Source organism: Trichosurus vulpecula, chromosome 7 (genome assembly GCF_011100635.1).
Source record: "Trichosurus vulpecula isolate mTriVul1 chromosome 7, mTriVul1.pri, whole genome shotgun sequence".
NCBI classification, from domain to species: Eukaryota; Metazoa; Chordata; class Mammalia; order Diprotodontia; family Phalangeridae; genus Trichosurus; species Trichosurus vulpecula.
Genome location: NC_050579.1, coordinates 14,318,820 through 14,334,942, shown reverse-complemented (window position 1 = coordinate 14,334,942; position 16,123 = coordinate 14,318,820). Strand labels below are relative to the sequence as shown.

At 54.1% G+C, this 16,123-nt stretch overlaps 1 protein-coding gene across 2 annotated transcripts; it reads left to right on the top strand.

Moving 5' to 3' along the window:
* The first annotated feature begins 1,124 nt into the window (after nucleotides 1-1,124).
* On the top strand, nucleotides 1,125-15,867 carry ECEL1 (endothelin converting enzyme like 1). Of its 2 annotated transcripts, none has more exons than XM_036768768.1 (17): nucleotides 1,125-1,913; nucleotides 4,111-4,179; nucleotides 4,378-4,488; nucleotides 5,297-5,389; nucleotides 7,074-7,198; nucleotides 9,066-9,288; nucleotides 10,102-10,200; nucleotides 10,565-10,639; nucleotides 10,792-10,889; nucleotides 12,126-12,184; nucleotides 12,522-12,573; nucleotides 13,049-13,116; nucleotides 13,418-13,542; nucleotides 13,930-13,995; nucleotides 14,231-14,326; nucleotides 14,897-14,973; nucleotides 15,768-15,867. In XM_036768768.1, exons 1-17 carry the CDS (start codon nucleotides 1,125-1,127, stop codon nucleotides 15,865-15,867), a joined length of 2,325 nt encoding a protein of 774 aa, XP_036624663.1. The 2 variants fall into 2 exon arrangements, with proteins under 2 accessions (XP_036624663.1, XP_036624662.1); XM_036768767.1 differs by having other exon boundaries at nucleotides 10,792-10,895.
* Nucleotides 15,868-16,123: the final 256 nt, after the last annotated feature.

Here is a 16,123-nt window from a genome sequence, read left to right as displayed (position 1 = left end):
GGAACCGGGCGCTGTCCGTTGGGCACCCCGGTACCGATTCCTCAGGCTGCTCCCTTCGCTGGCTGAGGCAGGAGCTCAAGTCCTCAGAACCCCGGACAGTTTCGCATGTTTGGCCAAGGTTCCTGGGAAGGGGCGAACTAGTGACAGTATAGGCTAGGAAGGCGGGGATCTCTGGAACCTCGGACAGCTCTCCGGGGGCAGCAATGAGGGCCAGGCTGTGGAGGAAGAGGGAGGAGGAAGAGAAAGATGGGTGGAGGGAAGGAAGCGGATCGACATCGAGCTCCGAGGGGAGAAAGTTTGCTTTTCCGTTGCTTTTGGGGAGACTGGCCCTGCTCTGAGTGTGGAAAGGCAGTTGGAAAGCAGATGGCTTTGGGGGGACCAAAGGACCCTCTGCCTAGGAGCTCCTTCCTCTTCTCTCTCCTTCCTCCAGCTTCTCTGCTCTGTTCCCTTATTCCTTTCTCGGTCCAGCCCTGGCCCGGGGTGTTCGGCTACAACCTGTTTGGAAATAGACATTATCCCACCAATGAGGCAAAGGGATCTCGACTCCCTCGCCCACCCATTTTAGCCTTCGCTTCATCCCCTGTTCCTGAGGGTATCTAAGGATCAGAGCTCGGGGTCTCGCTTCCCTCTTCTTTCCCACTTCATCTGGCCTCTTCTTCTATCTCGTTCTAGACTCCACTTGACCCCCCTCCTCTCTCCTAACTTGCCTCGCCCCTCTTTCTCCTTCCAACCCTGCCATCCCCTTTGCCTTCATTTATCCCCGAGGGAGAGAGGGAGAGCTGAAAGAGATTGAGGGAAGGATAGATCCCTTGGGGTGGGAGAGTTCGGAGGGCCCCATCCTGGGCATCTCTGTTTCGAGGACTCTGGAGTGTCCGAAGGGAGGGGAGGGAAGACCCTGGGTTGAATGCTAAGGAGAGGATCTCCGAAGGCGGTGGTGATAAGAGACAGCTTCCCTGAGCCCTGGACCCTCTTCGTCCCCTTCCCTTCTTTCCCGCAGGCTGCAGCCTGGACCATGAGCAGGCAGCCGCAGCTGGTGACGGCGGCGTCGGGGACAGACCCGCGGCATCTCCTGTAGCTGGCGCCGGGGTCAGGGAAGGGGAGGCCCAAGGAGGGCCGCTGGCGCCATGGAGCCCACTTACTCGCTGACAGCGCACTACGATGAGTTTCAGGAGGTCAAATACGTGAGCAAGTGCGGCCCCGGCAGCTCTGGGGGCGGCTCCCTGCCGCACGGCTTCCCCCTCCCGCGGGCCACCGCGAACTCCGGCCGCGGCGCCTCGGGGGCCGGCTTGAGCCGCTGGAACCGGCGCGAGGTGTGCCTGCTGTCGGGGCTGGTGTTCGCGGCCGGCCTCTGCGCCATCCTCGGGGCCATGCTGGTCCTCAAGTACCTGGGGCCCGGCACCGGCGGCGGTGGCGCGGGCACCGCGTGCCCCGAGGGCTGCCCGGAGCGCAAGGCCTTTGCCCGCGCCGCGCGCTTCCTGGCAGCCAACCTGGACGTCAGCATCGACCCGTGCCAAGACTTCTACTCGTTCGCGTGCGGCGGCTGGCTGCGGCGCCACGGCATTCCCGAGGACAAGCTCACCTACGGCACGATCGCCGCCATCGGCGAGCAGAACGAAGAGCGCCTGCGGCGGCTGCTGGCGCGGCCCAGCGGCGGGCCCGGGGGCTCGGCCCAGCGCAAGGTGCGCGCCTTCTTCCGCTCGTGCCTCGACATGGCCGAGATCGAGCGGCTGGGCCCGAGACCCATGCTCGAGGTGATCGAGGACTGCGGGGGCTGGGACCTGCGCGGCGGCGGAGCGCAGCGCTGGGACCTCAACCGGCTGCTGTACAAGGCGCAGGGCGTCTACAGCGCCGCCGCGCTCTTCTCGCTCACCGTCAGCCTGGACGACAAGAACTCCTCGCGCTACGTCATCCGCGTGAGTGGCCGGCGGGTGCGACGTGGCTGGTGAGGCGAGGTGGTCGGGCTCCCGGCGGGTCATCGCACCTTGGGCCGGGCCGGGCTGGGCTGGCGGCCCTTACACACACACTCACACTCACACAAACACACACTCTCACACACACACACTCACACGGACACACAGACACAGACACACACGCACACGCACACGTTGCCAGCCCGCTTCCTCCAGGTCGCTTCGAGGTATAGGGGCTGAGGTCCCCCAATCTCAGTAGCGCGAGTTGAACGTAGGGGAAATGGCGATGCCTTTGGAATTCCACCCCAAGCCACTGTGTCATCCTGGACGAGTCACGTCTGTTGCCTGGGCCTCAGTTTCCTCATCTGTAAAACACTAGCTGTCAGGGTCTTTAATGGTTCTCAGGCCATTTCCCCTGCCATTAGCTCCACGTGCATTCCCACATCGCCTCCTGATCGCCCAATGGTTCAGTAGTCAGCTCCTTTGACTCAGAACGTTCGAGTTCCGCATACGCCTCTGCTACGTGGGCCTCCCGTATGTGAGCTGAGCATGTCCCCACTTCTAGTAAAGGAGGAGGTTCTATTAGATGGCCTCTAAGGGCCCTTCCAGCTCTAGATCTAGGCTCCTGTTAGAAGAGAGATGCCCCGTGAGACCGAAAAACTGAAGGCCCAGAAAGGCCGGGGCACCCACCCTGTCTTACACGTTGACTGCCTTCTAAGCGTCTCGTGCAAGCCCGGGAGACTGGCACTTAAGGCAGGATTTATCCCTATTCACAGATGAGGAAGCCGAGGCTCAGAGACGTCAAGTGACTTACTCAGGGTCACACAGAGTCAAAGGCAGGGTTCGTACCCAGGGAAATCGTCCACATGCATGCTCAGATGCCTTTGGAGGCAGAAAGGGGCCAAGCAGAGACTGTGGGGCAGGAAGGAGTGCAAAGTGTGTTTAAGGAGACTGAGCCCGACCGGCGTGGGCTCTTCCTCCAGAGCCATCACTGGCTCTCAGTGCCATAGGGGAGGAGGGGAGGGAGAGAGGGGGAAGGGAAGGAGTCAGCGGAGAGCGGGGGAGGTGGGGGGAAGAAAGGAAGCGGGAGGTGAGGAGGTAATTTCCCCCGGAGTAATTGCGGTGTTTAGCGGAGCAGCGGGGAGCCGCAATTTGCCAGGCCACAGGCAGGCGGGCTAGAGGGCGGCGGCAGCTGAGCTGGAGCGGGTTCGGAGCGGCGGCGGCGGCGTAGTCGTCAGCTGCGTGTGTGTGTGTGTGTGTGTGTGTGTGTGTGTGTGTGTGTGTGCGTGTGTGTGTGCGTGTGTGTGTGTGTGTGTCCGCGCGCGCGCTCGAGGGGCTGGCGGCCAGCCGCACCGAGCTGGAGGTGTGGGGCTCCGGCCCCCCTGCTGGGTGTGTCCCTGGCATTTCGACAGCGAGCAGCCTGGAAACCCCGGCGTCAGAGCTGCAAGGGAATTGAGAGATGCTCTACTTAAGCCCACTCATTTTACACACGGGAAAACTGAGGCCCAGGGAGGGTCTCCGGGGCTTTCTCCACTAATTCTGTGTTGGGGGCGGTTGGGGAGACCACGGCAAGGTGGAAGGAGTGAATTCCTTATATGTGAGCAACTGAATGTGTTTGTGTCTATGGCACGTGTGTGCACAGCTGGATTATTGGGACCATCTTGCTCTTTCCCCACATGTGCATCCTCCCTTCAAAAAACAAAAACAAAACTTTCCTCAGCCTCAGAAACTGAGGCCTAGAAGGAACAGGATTTGAAGTGGAAATAACCTTAGAGGGTGGAGGGTTCAAGCCCCTCATTTTACGTGAAAAACCAGACTGCCAAGGGGTTAATGGAATAGCCCAGAGGTGGGAAGTGGGGAGCAAAGGGCTGGACCCTCGAGTCAGAGGACCTGAGTTCAAATCCTAGCTCTTCTTAGCTGTGTGACCTTAAGTGAGTCATGTCACCTCTCCAAGCTGTGGTTTTCTCATCTGTAATATGAAGGCGTTTGGATTAGATAACCTTTAAGAGGTTATCCCTTCTTAAGATCATAAGTGTCAGAGCTGGATTTGAACCCAGGGCTTCTGACTCCACAGCTGACAATCTTCCCAGGTCATCCCAGGGGAGTAGGGAAAGGGGGAAGAGCAGAATCCAGGCTGACACCTTGGCTTCTCAGCCCTACCCTGCCTGAGGTGGGTCCTGCTCTCTCTTTACTCCCCCAGATTGACCAGGATGGGCTTACACTGCCAGAAAGAACACTTTATTTGGCCCAGGATGAAGAAAGTGAGAAGGTGAGGTGGGGGAGCGGGATGCAGTGTGGGAAGGACAGAAGAAACAGTGGCTTTGATTTCAGAACCAGAGGTGGTGAGACAAGCCATAGTTTCAGACCTAGGCCAGGGACAGCATTGTAGGTGTGGGAATACCTTTGCATGGTAGGACAGTTGTTTTCCACAAAGGCTGAGCTGACGTATATGGGGTGGGTCCCCCAGATCCTGGCTGCCTACCGGGTGTTCATGGAGCGGCTGCTGAGCCTGCTAGGGGCAGAAGCCGTGGAACAGAAGGCCCTGGAGATTCTGCAGCTGGAGCAGAGGCTGGCCAATGTGAGTGTCCCAGAAGCTGCCCCAAACCACCTCTTCCTCCTCAGAGTGCTGAGCCCCCAGCTCACAGCCTGGGGCTCTGGGCTCTCCTCTCATTCCTGGTCCTTGCCTTTGTGCTTGTGGTGTTGGGCTTTTTCTCATGAAGTTCCCTGGAACCACAAATGGGTGGGGGAGAACATGGGGTTTGTCAGTCATTTTCACCAGCTGACTGGAACCTGGGGGCCATGAAGCCTCAGGCCTCCTTCTAGAGAGGTTCAGTCAGCAGAGGCCTGTTGGATTGTAGAGTCTCTTTTTAAATGTCTGTTATTCAGCCAGTCTGTTATTCGGGAGCATTGATTAATTACCCAAGATGTGTGGGGCCAGTGTAGAGAGACAAGGACAGAAATCAAGCTGCCCTCTGCTCTCAGAGCTTATGTTCTGATGGGAGGGACAACATGTACTCATATAAATACTGATCTTTCATCTTGATATGGCCTTAATCTCTGAATATGGCCCTCCCCTCCCTCCAACCCACCATGCTATTCCTTGTAAGAAGGATTTTTTAAAGATGAAGAAAAGCAACTGACATATAAACCATGTCTGATAATCACACCTGATGCATACCCATAGGCCCTCATCTCTGCAAGGGAAGACGAAGGTAAATTTTCTCATCCCTCAGTCATTATGATAGCACAAGTTTATAGTCTTGAGAGCATGTTGTAGGACACCAGCAGTCCTGCGACTGTGCTATGGAGTAGGAGGGGGGCTGTGGGCAAGCTGTAAGGTTGGAGAAGGGGTACAGGTCCAGGGATAACCCTATTTATCCCATCAGATTACTGTGTCTGAGTATGATGACCTACGCCGAGACATCAGCTCAATGTACAACAAGGTGACCCTGGGGCAGCTTCAACAGATCACCCCTCATGTGAGTAGAGCCCCCCATGGAAAGGGATGGAGCCTGAGGGGAGAGGGAGTGAAGGAAGTCTCAGGGAATCTGTGCTTTCCCGGGGGCAAGGGAAAGTGTGTGTGTGTGTGTGTGTGTGTGTGTGTGTGTGTGTGTGTGTGTGTGTGAGAGAGAGAGAGAGAGAGAGAGAGAGAGAGAGAGAGAGAGGAGAGAAACAGAAAGGAGGGAGAGAGAGAGCTTGGTGGGTAACCAGGCTAAGGGACTGGGACCTGGGAAAATTTCTATAGAGGATTTTAGGGGAGTCCCCGGGAGGAGCTGATTCAGCTCCAGGATTATGAGTTAAGGGATTCATAGAAACTTGGAAGGGGAGGAACAGCCAGGCCAAGGTTGGTGAGAGCTCTGGATTTGGAATCAGAGGATCTGGGTTTGAATCTTGGCTGTCATTAATTAGCTGTGTGACCTAGAATGGGTAACTTTCCTCTCTGATCCTCAGTTGCCTCCTCTGTGAAATGAGGTCATTTGGCTAGATGATCCCTAAGGAGCCTCCCAGTGCTAAATCCACCCACAGGCTTATGTTGGCCCTCCTTCCTATTCTTTGCTCAGTCCTCCCATCCTGATCTCCCCCTAGGAAGAGAAAAGGAAGCTGGGACAGTGGAAAGAATCCTGATTCTGAAGTCAGGACCTCAGTCAACATCCTGCCTCTGAAGCTTTCTGCCTGAGTGACCTTGGGCAAATGACTTACCTTACCTGGGGATCAGTTTCCTCATCTGTAAAAATGAGGAGTATGGACTGAAAGGTCTCTAAGGACCCTTTGGTCTCTAGATCTGTGATCTCTATTATGTAGCAGAATGAGGAGAATGGCTGGCTTGGGGTCATCAGCCCATAGACACAAATGAAAGGGACCTCAGAGGTCATCTGGTCCAAGGCCTTCATTTCATACATGAAGAAACTAGATAGCTCCAAAGTGGATAGAACACTGCACCTGGAGTCTGAAAACCTGAGTTCAAATCCAGCCTCAGACACGGACTAGCTGTGCGACCCTGGGCAGGTCACTTAGACCTGTTTGCCTCAATGTCCTCACCCGTTAAATCGGGATCATGATACCCTACTTCCCAGGGTTATTATGAGGATCAGCTGAGATATTAGCAAAGAGGACTAGACAACTAGTGTGCACAGGGCCTGGCACATAGTGAGCACTGTGTAAAGATGATGACGATGACGATGAAGACGATGATGGTGGTGGTGACCATGATGAGGGCCTGAGGCCCAGATAGGTTAAGTGACTTCAGTGTCCTAAGATCACAGATTTAAACCTCAAAGGCTCCTTTGGGCTCATCAGGTACAGCCCCCTCCTTTTATAGTTGAGGAAATTGAATTTAAGCTCAGAGAGGTTAGCTACATTGCTCAGAGTCACTCTGGAGGGATATAGATTCTAAGCCAGTGTTTTCAGACTCCACATTTAGCACTTCTGCTGGACTGAGGAGTCAGAAAAGAACTGGTTTGGAATTCTGACTCAGATACTTAGAGTCTGGGTGATCCTGGTCAAGTCACTTCCTCTTACCGAGAATCAGTTTTCCTCACCTGTGAAATGGGACCGATAGAGCTCAAACCACTTGCTCTTTAGGGTTCTTGGGAAGGAAGGGCTCTGAATTGTGGGCTCTGGCTATCCCCTCCTGCCCTTCCCATTCTGTGCCCCTCTGTGCAGCTCCGATGGAAGTGGCTGCTAGATCAGATCTTCCAGGAGGACTTCTCAGAAGATGAAGAGGTGGTGCTTCTGGCCACCGAGTACATGCAGCAAGTGTCCCAGCTCATCCGCTCCACACCCCGGAGGTATCTGGCTGGGGGAGGGAGGCTCACCCCCGAGATGGCTGCATGGTGCACAGCCACCCCTAGTGATCCTCCACCTCCAGAGAGCTGAGGCTCTCCATGTCCCTATGTGCCCAGAGCACATCGCCCCATATGGCCAGCCCTCTTTGGCCCAAAAATTCCCGCCAGGGCTTCCTACAACAGGGATATGGCTTCTGGCTGTCAACTCTGTACAATGGAAGTGCTGGGAGACTCCCCTTCCCTACTCCAGGAAGCACCTTGGTGGCAACATGGGAGTCAGGGGACCTGGGCTCTAGTCCCAGCTTGGCCAACAACTTGTTGTGTGTAACCTTGGACGAGTGATTTTACCACTGGAGACCTTATTTCCACAACTGTAATAACTGCCCTGCCTTCCTCACAGGCTGCCTGAACTGGGATTCTACCTGGTTTCCATAGCTCCAGGCTACCCAGAGCACCCAAGACAGACCTGGGTTCAAATCTTGCCTTTCTAGTTGTGTGACCTTGGGCAAGTCCCTTCCTTTCTCTATGCCCTACTTCCTCATATGTTAAAAGGAAAGAATGCTGGCTGCTGTTGGCTGTGAAGCCCAGATAAAGGAGTGCTCTAGAAACCTTGAACTGTTCTATAAAATTCAGTAATCTTCCTCAGCATCATCACCACCTTCATCATCATCATCGCCATCAGCCTTCATCCTCCTCCTCCTTTACCATCATCATCATCACCACCAGCCTTCATCCTCCTCCTTTACCATCATCATCATCATCACCATCAGCCTTCATCCTCCTCCTCCATCATCATCATCATCAGCCTTCATCCTCCTCCTTTACCATCATCATCATCATCACCATCATCATCATCATCACCACCAGCCTTCATCCTCCTCCTCCATCATCATCATCATCATCACCACCTTCATCATCATCATCGCCATCAGCTTTCATCCTCCTCCATCATCATCATCATCACCACCAGCCTTCATCCTTCTCCATCATCATCATCACCATCATCATCATCACCACCAGCCTTCATCCTCCTCCTCCATCATCATCATCACCACCAGCAGCCTTCATCCTCCTCCTCCATCATCATCATCATCATCACCATCATCATCATCACCACCAGCCTTCATCCTCCTCCTCCATCATCATCATCACCACCAGCCTTCATCCTCCTCCTCCATCATCATCATCATCATCATCACCACCAGCCTTCATCCTCCTCCTTTACTATCATCATCATCATCACCACCAGCCTTCATCCTCCTCCTTTACCGTCATCATCATCATCACCATCATCATCATCATCACCACCAGCCTTCATCCTCCTCCTCCATCATCATCCTCCTCCTCCATCATCATCATCATCACCACCAGCCTTCATCCTCCTCCTTTACCATCATCATCATCATCACCACCAGCCTTCATCCTCCTCCTTTACCATCATCATCATCACCACCAGCCTTCATCCTCCTCTTCCTTCACCACCATCATCATCATCACTAAAGGGAGGCTTCAGTGAGTAATAGAGGAGGAGCTGGGTTCAAGCCTTGCCTCTGACATAGGCTGGCTGTGTGACCCTGGAAGAATCCTTTAACTTCCCACTGGTCCCAGGCAGCCCTCTAAAGCAGTGCATGTAAAGAAGGTTCCAGTGTGAGCGGGTGGGAGCGCATTTACCCCAGCTGATGAAAACTGCTGAGATGCCAGGCCTGACCAACAGCCATATTTCAGATGCTAGGATCTGTTCGCTCTTTGCTGTGGGGAGGTGAGGCTGGGGGTTCTGGCCAGCTTCCCTCCGTGCCTGAATGCCCCAGGTCCGAGGGGCTGAGCCCAGAGTAGCCCAGCTTCCCCAGCCACCTCCTCTCCCCACTCCCAGGATCCTTCACAATTACCTGGTATGGCGGGTTGTGGTGGTGTTGAGCGAGCATCTGTCCCAGCCCTTCCGATCAGCGCTGCATGACCTGTCCCGGGAGATGGAGGGCAGCGATAAGCCCCAAGAGCTCGCCAGGGTCTGCCTGGGCCAGGCCAACCGGCACTTCGGCATGGCCCTGGGGGCCCTCTTCGTACACGAGCATTTCTCTGCCGCAAGCAAAGCCAAGGTCAGATCCAGAGCCAATGGGGTGGGATGGAGAGAGCCCTGGCCTAGGGGATCACTCTCCTCCTAGGCTCCCTTCACCTCTGGGGTGCCAGTTGTCAGAGGGTTAGCGTCCAAGGCTTCCTAGTCTGCCAAATGGTCATTAAAACAGCCTGGGACAAGTCATTGAGCCTCTCAGGGACTCAGTCTGCCTATCATAGGGTAGCACCTGCCCTACCTTTCTCTCCCATACACATGTAAAGATCTGGTTTAGTAGATGGTAAGCTCCTTGAGGGCAAGAGCCCTTTTCCCCCAGAACCTGGTATATCCCTTAATAATTTCTAGTTGAATTGAGGTGAAATTAACATTGGAAGTGCCAAACCACTAGACAGAACCCCTCTGAACTTCAGGCAATTAAATTGAAGGATTTGAGCTTGGTATTGTGGAATCAGGGGATCCAAGGTCAAATCTCAGAAGCTTCTTATTTGTGTCACCCTGCTCTGCAGGACTCAGTTACCTCATCTGAGAAATGAAGCCGTTGGGATAAATGGCCTCTCAGGTTCCTTCCTGCTCTTGGTTTATGATCCTGGATGGTATCAAAAGACCCTCCTGGCTTGAAATCTGACTTCTGTTTTATAGATGTGGAAACTGAGGCTCAAAATGTAAAATGAAAGACATTGTGAAAGGGGCCAGTTAGGGACGGCAAGGACGTGGTTCATTGGGGGTGGGGTGAGTTACATGTTGCTGAAACAGTCAGAAGGAGCTGCCTGGGACGTTGAGGGTGACTCCAACCCTGGGACCCTGGCCTGACTCCTGACACCCACCCCAACCTTGGCAGGTGCAGCAGCTGGTGGAGGATATCAAACACATTCTGGGTCAACGTCTGGATGAACTAGACTGGATGGACAAAGAAACCAAGGCAGCTGCAAGGGCCAAGGTACTACACCAAAGGAGCAGGTTTGTGGAGGAGGCTGGTGGCAGGGGCTGCCTCTGCAGGACTACTAAGGGGAGGGGGCCACTGTCCCCTCCCCCTGACCACCTCCTCACCCTAGATCCCCTTTCCAGGCAGGGAATGGGATGCCTCCCCTTTCCTGCTGCCTTTCTGGCACTAGATTGGTGCCCCTTAGCTGGGGCAGCCTGGCCTAAATACCATCTTGGAGCTACTACCCCATTATCTCCAGGCCTTCTTCCCTGCCCTCCATCAGCCTCTGGTGTTGAGGCCCCATAGCTTTTTCAGCAGGGCATGCTCACATCCTGTGGAAATTTGCCCAGGACCCTCAGGTTCCCCCTTTTGTCCTCAGCTGCAGTACATGATGGTCATGGTCGGGTATCCTGACTTCCTGCTCAAGCCTGAAGCAATTGACAAGGAGTATGAGGTATGGGTGCCTCGGCCTTCCACCAGCTGGCATGGCCCCCTGGATCCCTGTGTTGTGGGACACCCAGAGAAGATCCCTTCTTCTTCCTCCTCCGCTCCACCCTGATCTTCCTCCTCCTCCTCTCTTTCTTCTTCCCCCTCTTCCTCCTGCAGTTCGAGGTCCATGAGAAGACTTACTTTAAGAACATCTTGAACAGTATCCGGTTTGGCATCCAGTTATCTGTCAAGAAGATCCGGCAGGAGGTGGATAAGTCCGCGTGGGTACCACCAGCAGTGAGCTGGGCTCAGCAGGTTGGGAGCCAGAGTGTAGTAAGGCTGTAGCTGGGGGCTTCCAAATCAGGAGAGCAGGGTCTCCTCTTTGGGAAGGACCCACCCATAACTCAGCAGCGGTCCCTGATCCAAAACCCTGGTCATGGAGGGCTGTGTTGTCCAGCTTCTGCTGGGAGACCACCAGGGGCAGAGCCACTGCTCCTCACAGCCCCTTCTTATGGGAGAGCTTCTACATTGAGCCACAATCGCTGTCTCTGTAACTTTCACCCATTGTTCCTGGTTCTGCCTTCTTGGACCAAGCAGACCAAGCCTATTCTCCTTCTGTTCCACCCAGTGCTCCTGGGTCTGCCCTCCAGGGCTGGAACAGCCCTCCATATGTTTGAAGACTGTTATCATGTAATCTCTGATTCTTCTCCCCTGAAAGCTAAGCATCCCAGTCCCTTCAGCCCCTATATGGGGGACTTTCAGAATCCCTCATTATCCTGTTTGCCTTCCCTGGATGCTCTACAGCTTATCAATTATCCTTCCTAAAATGTAGTGGCCAGAACTGATCCCTACCACTTGAGGTATTGTCTGAAGGCAGAAGATAGCAGGACAATCACCTGTCTTGTTTGGGAACTCTATTGCTGTTAATGAAGAATCCTATAATATGAACTTTTCTGGCTACTGTGCAACACCATTGGCTGATCTCTAGTTTGAGGTCCACTAAAACCCTCAGATCTTTTTCACAGAAACATTTACTAGCTTTTACTGTATCTGATTATAGGCAAATGCAAGGACACTGTGGGTGTCCATGAGCCCCTGGACTAAGGAGCTTATGAGAGAAATGAGACATGTACAAACATACCTGAAAGCAAGGCAGAGGGCCGCTTGGGAAGGCGGGGATTCACAAGGAAGACCAGTGAGGTATCTCTGGAGAAGGTTTCTAGGACAAAGAATCATAGGGCTTGATGGGATCTCAGAGACTCCCTCAGAGTCCAATCCCTTCATTTTACAGCTTAGGAAACTGAGGTCCAGGGCAGGTCACACCAGGGCTCTTTCTATTGTATGATGCTACAGGAGACGGCCCCTTGCTACTGATGGGAGTATGGGGTGGGGTGTATGCCAGGGAAGCAGAGTGTCAGGAAGGGGGCAGATCAGGCAGGTCTCAGAATGCAGGACCCCAGGCTGGGCATCTGTGGCTGAATGACTCTTTATGAAGCACATTCTTTTTGCAGGTGGCTGCTCCCCCCACAAGCTCTGAATGCATATTACCTTCCCAACAAGAACCAAATGGGTAAGCTAGAGATCAGAGGGTCTTTGGGGAGTTCTCTGCCTCCCTGAGCTTTAGGACCCCATCTTTTCCCTGATGAAAGAGCTGACATCAACAGGGGGACAGATCTGGAGACACAGAAGAGCTGGGTCTCAGAGATCAGTGATAGACCAGCACCTAGGGAGTCCAATGAAGCTGCCTTGGGGTAGGGGGCAGGAATTAGCACTCCCTTGCTTGACGCACCACAGGTAGTGGTGGCTAACGGCTGGGGTTTGGGGAGATCCACTGCACACACCTTTCTGGAGGTGGCAGCTGAAGGAGAGTCCCCTCTAATTCTGATCCAAGTACTTTTTTTGTGCAGTGTTCCCAGCTGGCATCCTACAACCCACCCTCTATGACCCTGACTTCCCACAGTGAGTATCTCTGGGCCTTGGCCTCCTGGAAACTGCAGACCTTGCCCATGAGGAATCTTTGTGAAAGCAGAACCCAGCCTCCACACTGCCTTGGGTCTGAGAACCACTGGGCACTGGGGAGAGATTAGCTTCAGCACGTGGCAGGTCTGTGGCTCCTGCAGGTAGAGCAGCGATCATGGAAACACAAATTCTGAGCTTCCAGGGTCCTCAGAGGCCATCTAGTTCATCACCTTCATTTTACAGATAGGGAAACTGAGGCTGGGAGAGGTTTAAGTGCCTCATCCCAAGACACACAACTAGGAAGCTTCTGACATGGGATTTGGACCTGCTCTCTTTAACTCCAAGCCATCCAATGAGCCCAGTCATGAAAAGGGGACCTGGGTGTCTGTTCTTCAGTTTCTGGTTGGGATTTTTTTTGGAAGGAGGGCAGGGGAGTCATCCCAACTCCTGACCTGGTGCTGTCTGGTGCCCACAGATCTCTGAACTATGGGGGCATTGGCACTATCATCGGGCATGAGCTAACCCATGGCTATGATGACTGGGGTAAGTAAAACCCTGGGTTCCCACCATTCCTTCTGGCTGCCCACCCTAGGGTCTTAGGCTTGGATCTATGGCTGCATTTTCTCTACCACTTCCCCGCTTCCACCCCAGGGAGCCCCAAGGTTCACCTTGCCTGGTTCTTGCTGGCCTGAGTGTGTGTATGGGTGTAGGAGAATGCTAGTCCCCAAGTCCCTCCTGTGACCAGATCTCTTGGCTGAAAGCTCAGGGTTGGGACAGGGGCCTGGGCTGAAGACAGGGCAGGAAGCAGGAGTCCCAGGGTCTTAGGGACTGGGGTCCCCCACAGGCGGCCAGTATGATCGTTCGGGGAACCTGATGCACTGGTGGACGGAGGCCTCCTACAGCCAATTCCTCCGAAAGGCAGAATGTATAGTCAGCCTTTATGACAACTTCACGGTCTACAATCAGCGGGTAAGCTGCCCCCTGTCCCCAGACAGGACAGCACTGTCCCTGGCTCAGTGGCCAAAGAGCTCTTCCCAAGTCCTTGGAGGAAGAGAGTACAGAACTACCAAGGACAAGAACATCCCAATCCCTATGGGACTATGACGAGCAGGGACGTAGGAGGCAGCATGGGATGGGGGAAAGGAATCTGAAGAGTTGTCCCGCCCCTCCCTGTAGGGCCTCAGTCTCTTCTCCTGTAGGAAGAGGGGGTTGGATCAGTGGCCCCCAGAGCTAGAAGACTCCAGCCTTCTAGCTCCCAGTCTAGGATCTCTGGACCTACTAATTGGGGGCCACACCGAAGACTCCCACAGTTGGGAGAGAAAGGAAGGAATGTTCATCAGAATGACCACTCCACAGGTCAGCGGGAAGCACACGCTGGGGGAGAACATCGCGGATATGGGGGGCCTCAAACTCGCCTATTACGTAAGTGCTGCTTGTCTCCTTCGCCCACTCCGCCACCTTTCACAGTGGCCCTGGCAGGGAGGAGGGTGCTGAGGATCTGGGACCTACACGTTTCTTATTCCCAAGCCCCCAGCTCCCCTCCCCTCCCCCAATGTGGAATTGTCCAGAAACTGGGAAAAACCAGAAGGGAAACAGAAGCAGAGGAAGGGCCCATTGTCCCGCCCCTCCCCCATCAGAATTCTGTGTCCCCTCCCAGGCTTATCAGAAATGGGTTCGGGAGCATGGCCCAGAGCACCCCCTCTACCGACTCAAGTACACCCATGACCAGCTCTTCTTCATTGCCTTCGCCCAGGTATGAGCCACTCGTTCTTCACAGGGCTGGGGATTCCGTGTAGGAAAGGGGGGGGGGAAGGGGATAAGCATTTTTATAACACTCACTGTATGCCAGGCATTGGGCTAAGCACTTTACAAATATGACCTCAATGCCATTATTAGCATTTTACAGATGAGGAAACTGAGGCAGAGAGGAGTTGAGTGACTTGTCCAAGGTCACACAGTTAGTAAGTGTCTGCGTCAGGATTTGAACTCAGGTCTTTCTGACTCAAGGCCAGCACTCTAGCACCACCTGGCTGTCTGTAACTTCTATCTGAGCCCCTGAGAGAAAAGAGGAATTTTTCAAGGGACAGGGGATGAAATCCTTCTCATTTCACTGCCTCCATTTCCTTTCGATCCCATGGATAGTTATTACCCTACTGTGGCTGAATGTGAGGCCAGGAAAATGTGTGTTCAAATCCCACCTCAGACACTTGCCGTGTGACTTGGGGCGAATCACTTGACTCTGAGCCTTGGTCTTCTCGTCTGTAAAATGGGAGGGTTAGACTCAAAGCTCTCTGAGGTTCCTTTCCCCTCCATTTTGGCTTAGAATTGGTGCATCAAGAGGCGGTCGCAATCCATATATCTTCAGGTGCTGACCGACAAGCATGCCCCGGAGCACTACAGGTACCATTTTCAGGTCCCCCCTCCTTGCCCCCCCCATCCCCCGCCCCGTCCCTGCTGCTCTTGTCGAAGAAGGGGACAGTTCTGGGATGGGGGGAGGACAGAGGAGCAGAAGGGAGAGAAGCTCCTGTTTGGAAGCTGCCCATCTGGGTGTGAATCTCAGCTCTGATGCTTCCTACGTGGGAACCATGGACAGGACCACTCGGCCACTCTGAATTTTAGTTTCCACATCTGTGGGACGGGCGTAACAGTGTTTCCACTTCACTTGGAGGAGAGGGCCTTGCAGACCTCAGAGCAATGTCTATTTGTGAACAACTGTTTTAGTCAGGAGAAGCCTTGGGGTGGAGGGGCTGGAGAGTCCGCAGAGCTGGACTCAAGGGCGGTCGATTCATACAGGCTGTGGGGTCCTGGGAAAGTCACTTGGCTTCTCAGCATCCTAAGAAGCTCTGGGCACCGGCATTTCTGAGAAGCTGCTGGCCTGTCCTCAGAGAGGGAGGGCAGCTCTGTGAGGCTACTGAAGTCACAGATCTGGGCCTTGCCTCGGTTCTAATCACAATAGCTAAAGGTTGGCAAAGTGATTTACATTTATTAATTAATGAAGTCATGTTTGTAATCACCCTTTGAGGTGGCCTCATTTTACAGATTAGAAAGCTGAGGCTAACTGGGCCAGGAAGCTATCCCCTGGGAGAGTACTGAGAAAGCAGTCTTGGGACCAATCAAACTGAATCATTTAGAGACGGGTCAGGATTTGAACCCAGGTTCTCTGACTGCATCTTTTGACTTTGTTCTCTCTGCAGGGTCCTGGGTAGTGTGTCCCAATTTGAGGAGTTTGGCCGGGCCTTCCACTGCCCCAAGAATTCTCCCATGAACCCAGCTCACAAGTGCTCTGTGTGGTGAGGCCTGGGTGCCTAATCCCCTTCCCTGCCTGCCACCCACTTCCCCTGACCTTAGCAAGTTTACCGACCCACTCCTGATGGGCCAACTGTCCTCTCCCTGAGGGGAGGAAGGACCCTGGTTCCTGGGGGCCTCAGGAGCTGTGGTTAGGGCCCCTCCTCTCTCCTAAGCTTCTCACTCAGGAGAAGGAAGTTTGAGGCCATGAGGTAGATTCCATATCATTCTGGTTGCTGGTCTGAAGGAGTCCTGGGGTGGGGGT

Coding starts and splice junctions, on each gene's coding strand:
- ECEL1 (XM_036768767.1), top strand. CDS start 1,125: ATGGAGCCCACTTACTCGCTGACAGCGCACTACGATGAGTTTCAGGAG. Junction 5,390..7,073: donor TTCAACAGATCACCCCTCAT/GTGAGTAGAGCC, acceptor CCCTCTGTGCAG/CTCCGATGGAAGTGGCTGCT. Junction 14,974..15,767: donor CATGCCCCGGAGCACTACAG/GTACCATTTTCA, acceptor TTCTCTCTGCAG/GGTCCTGGGTAGTGTGTCCC.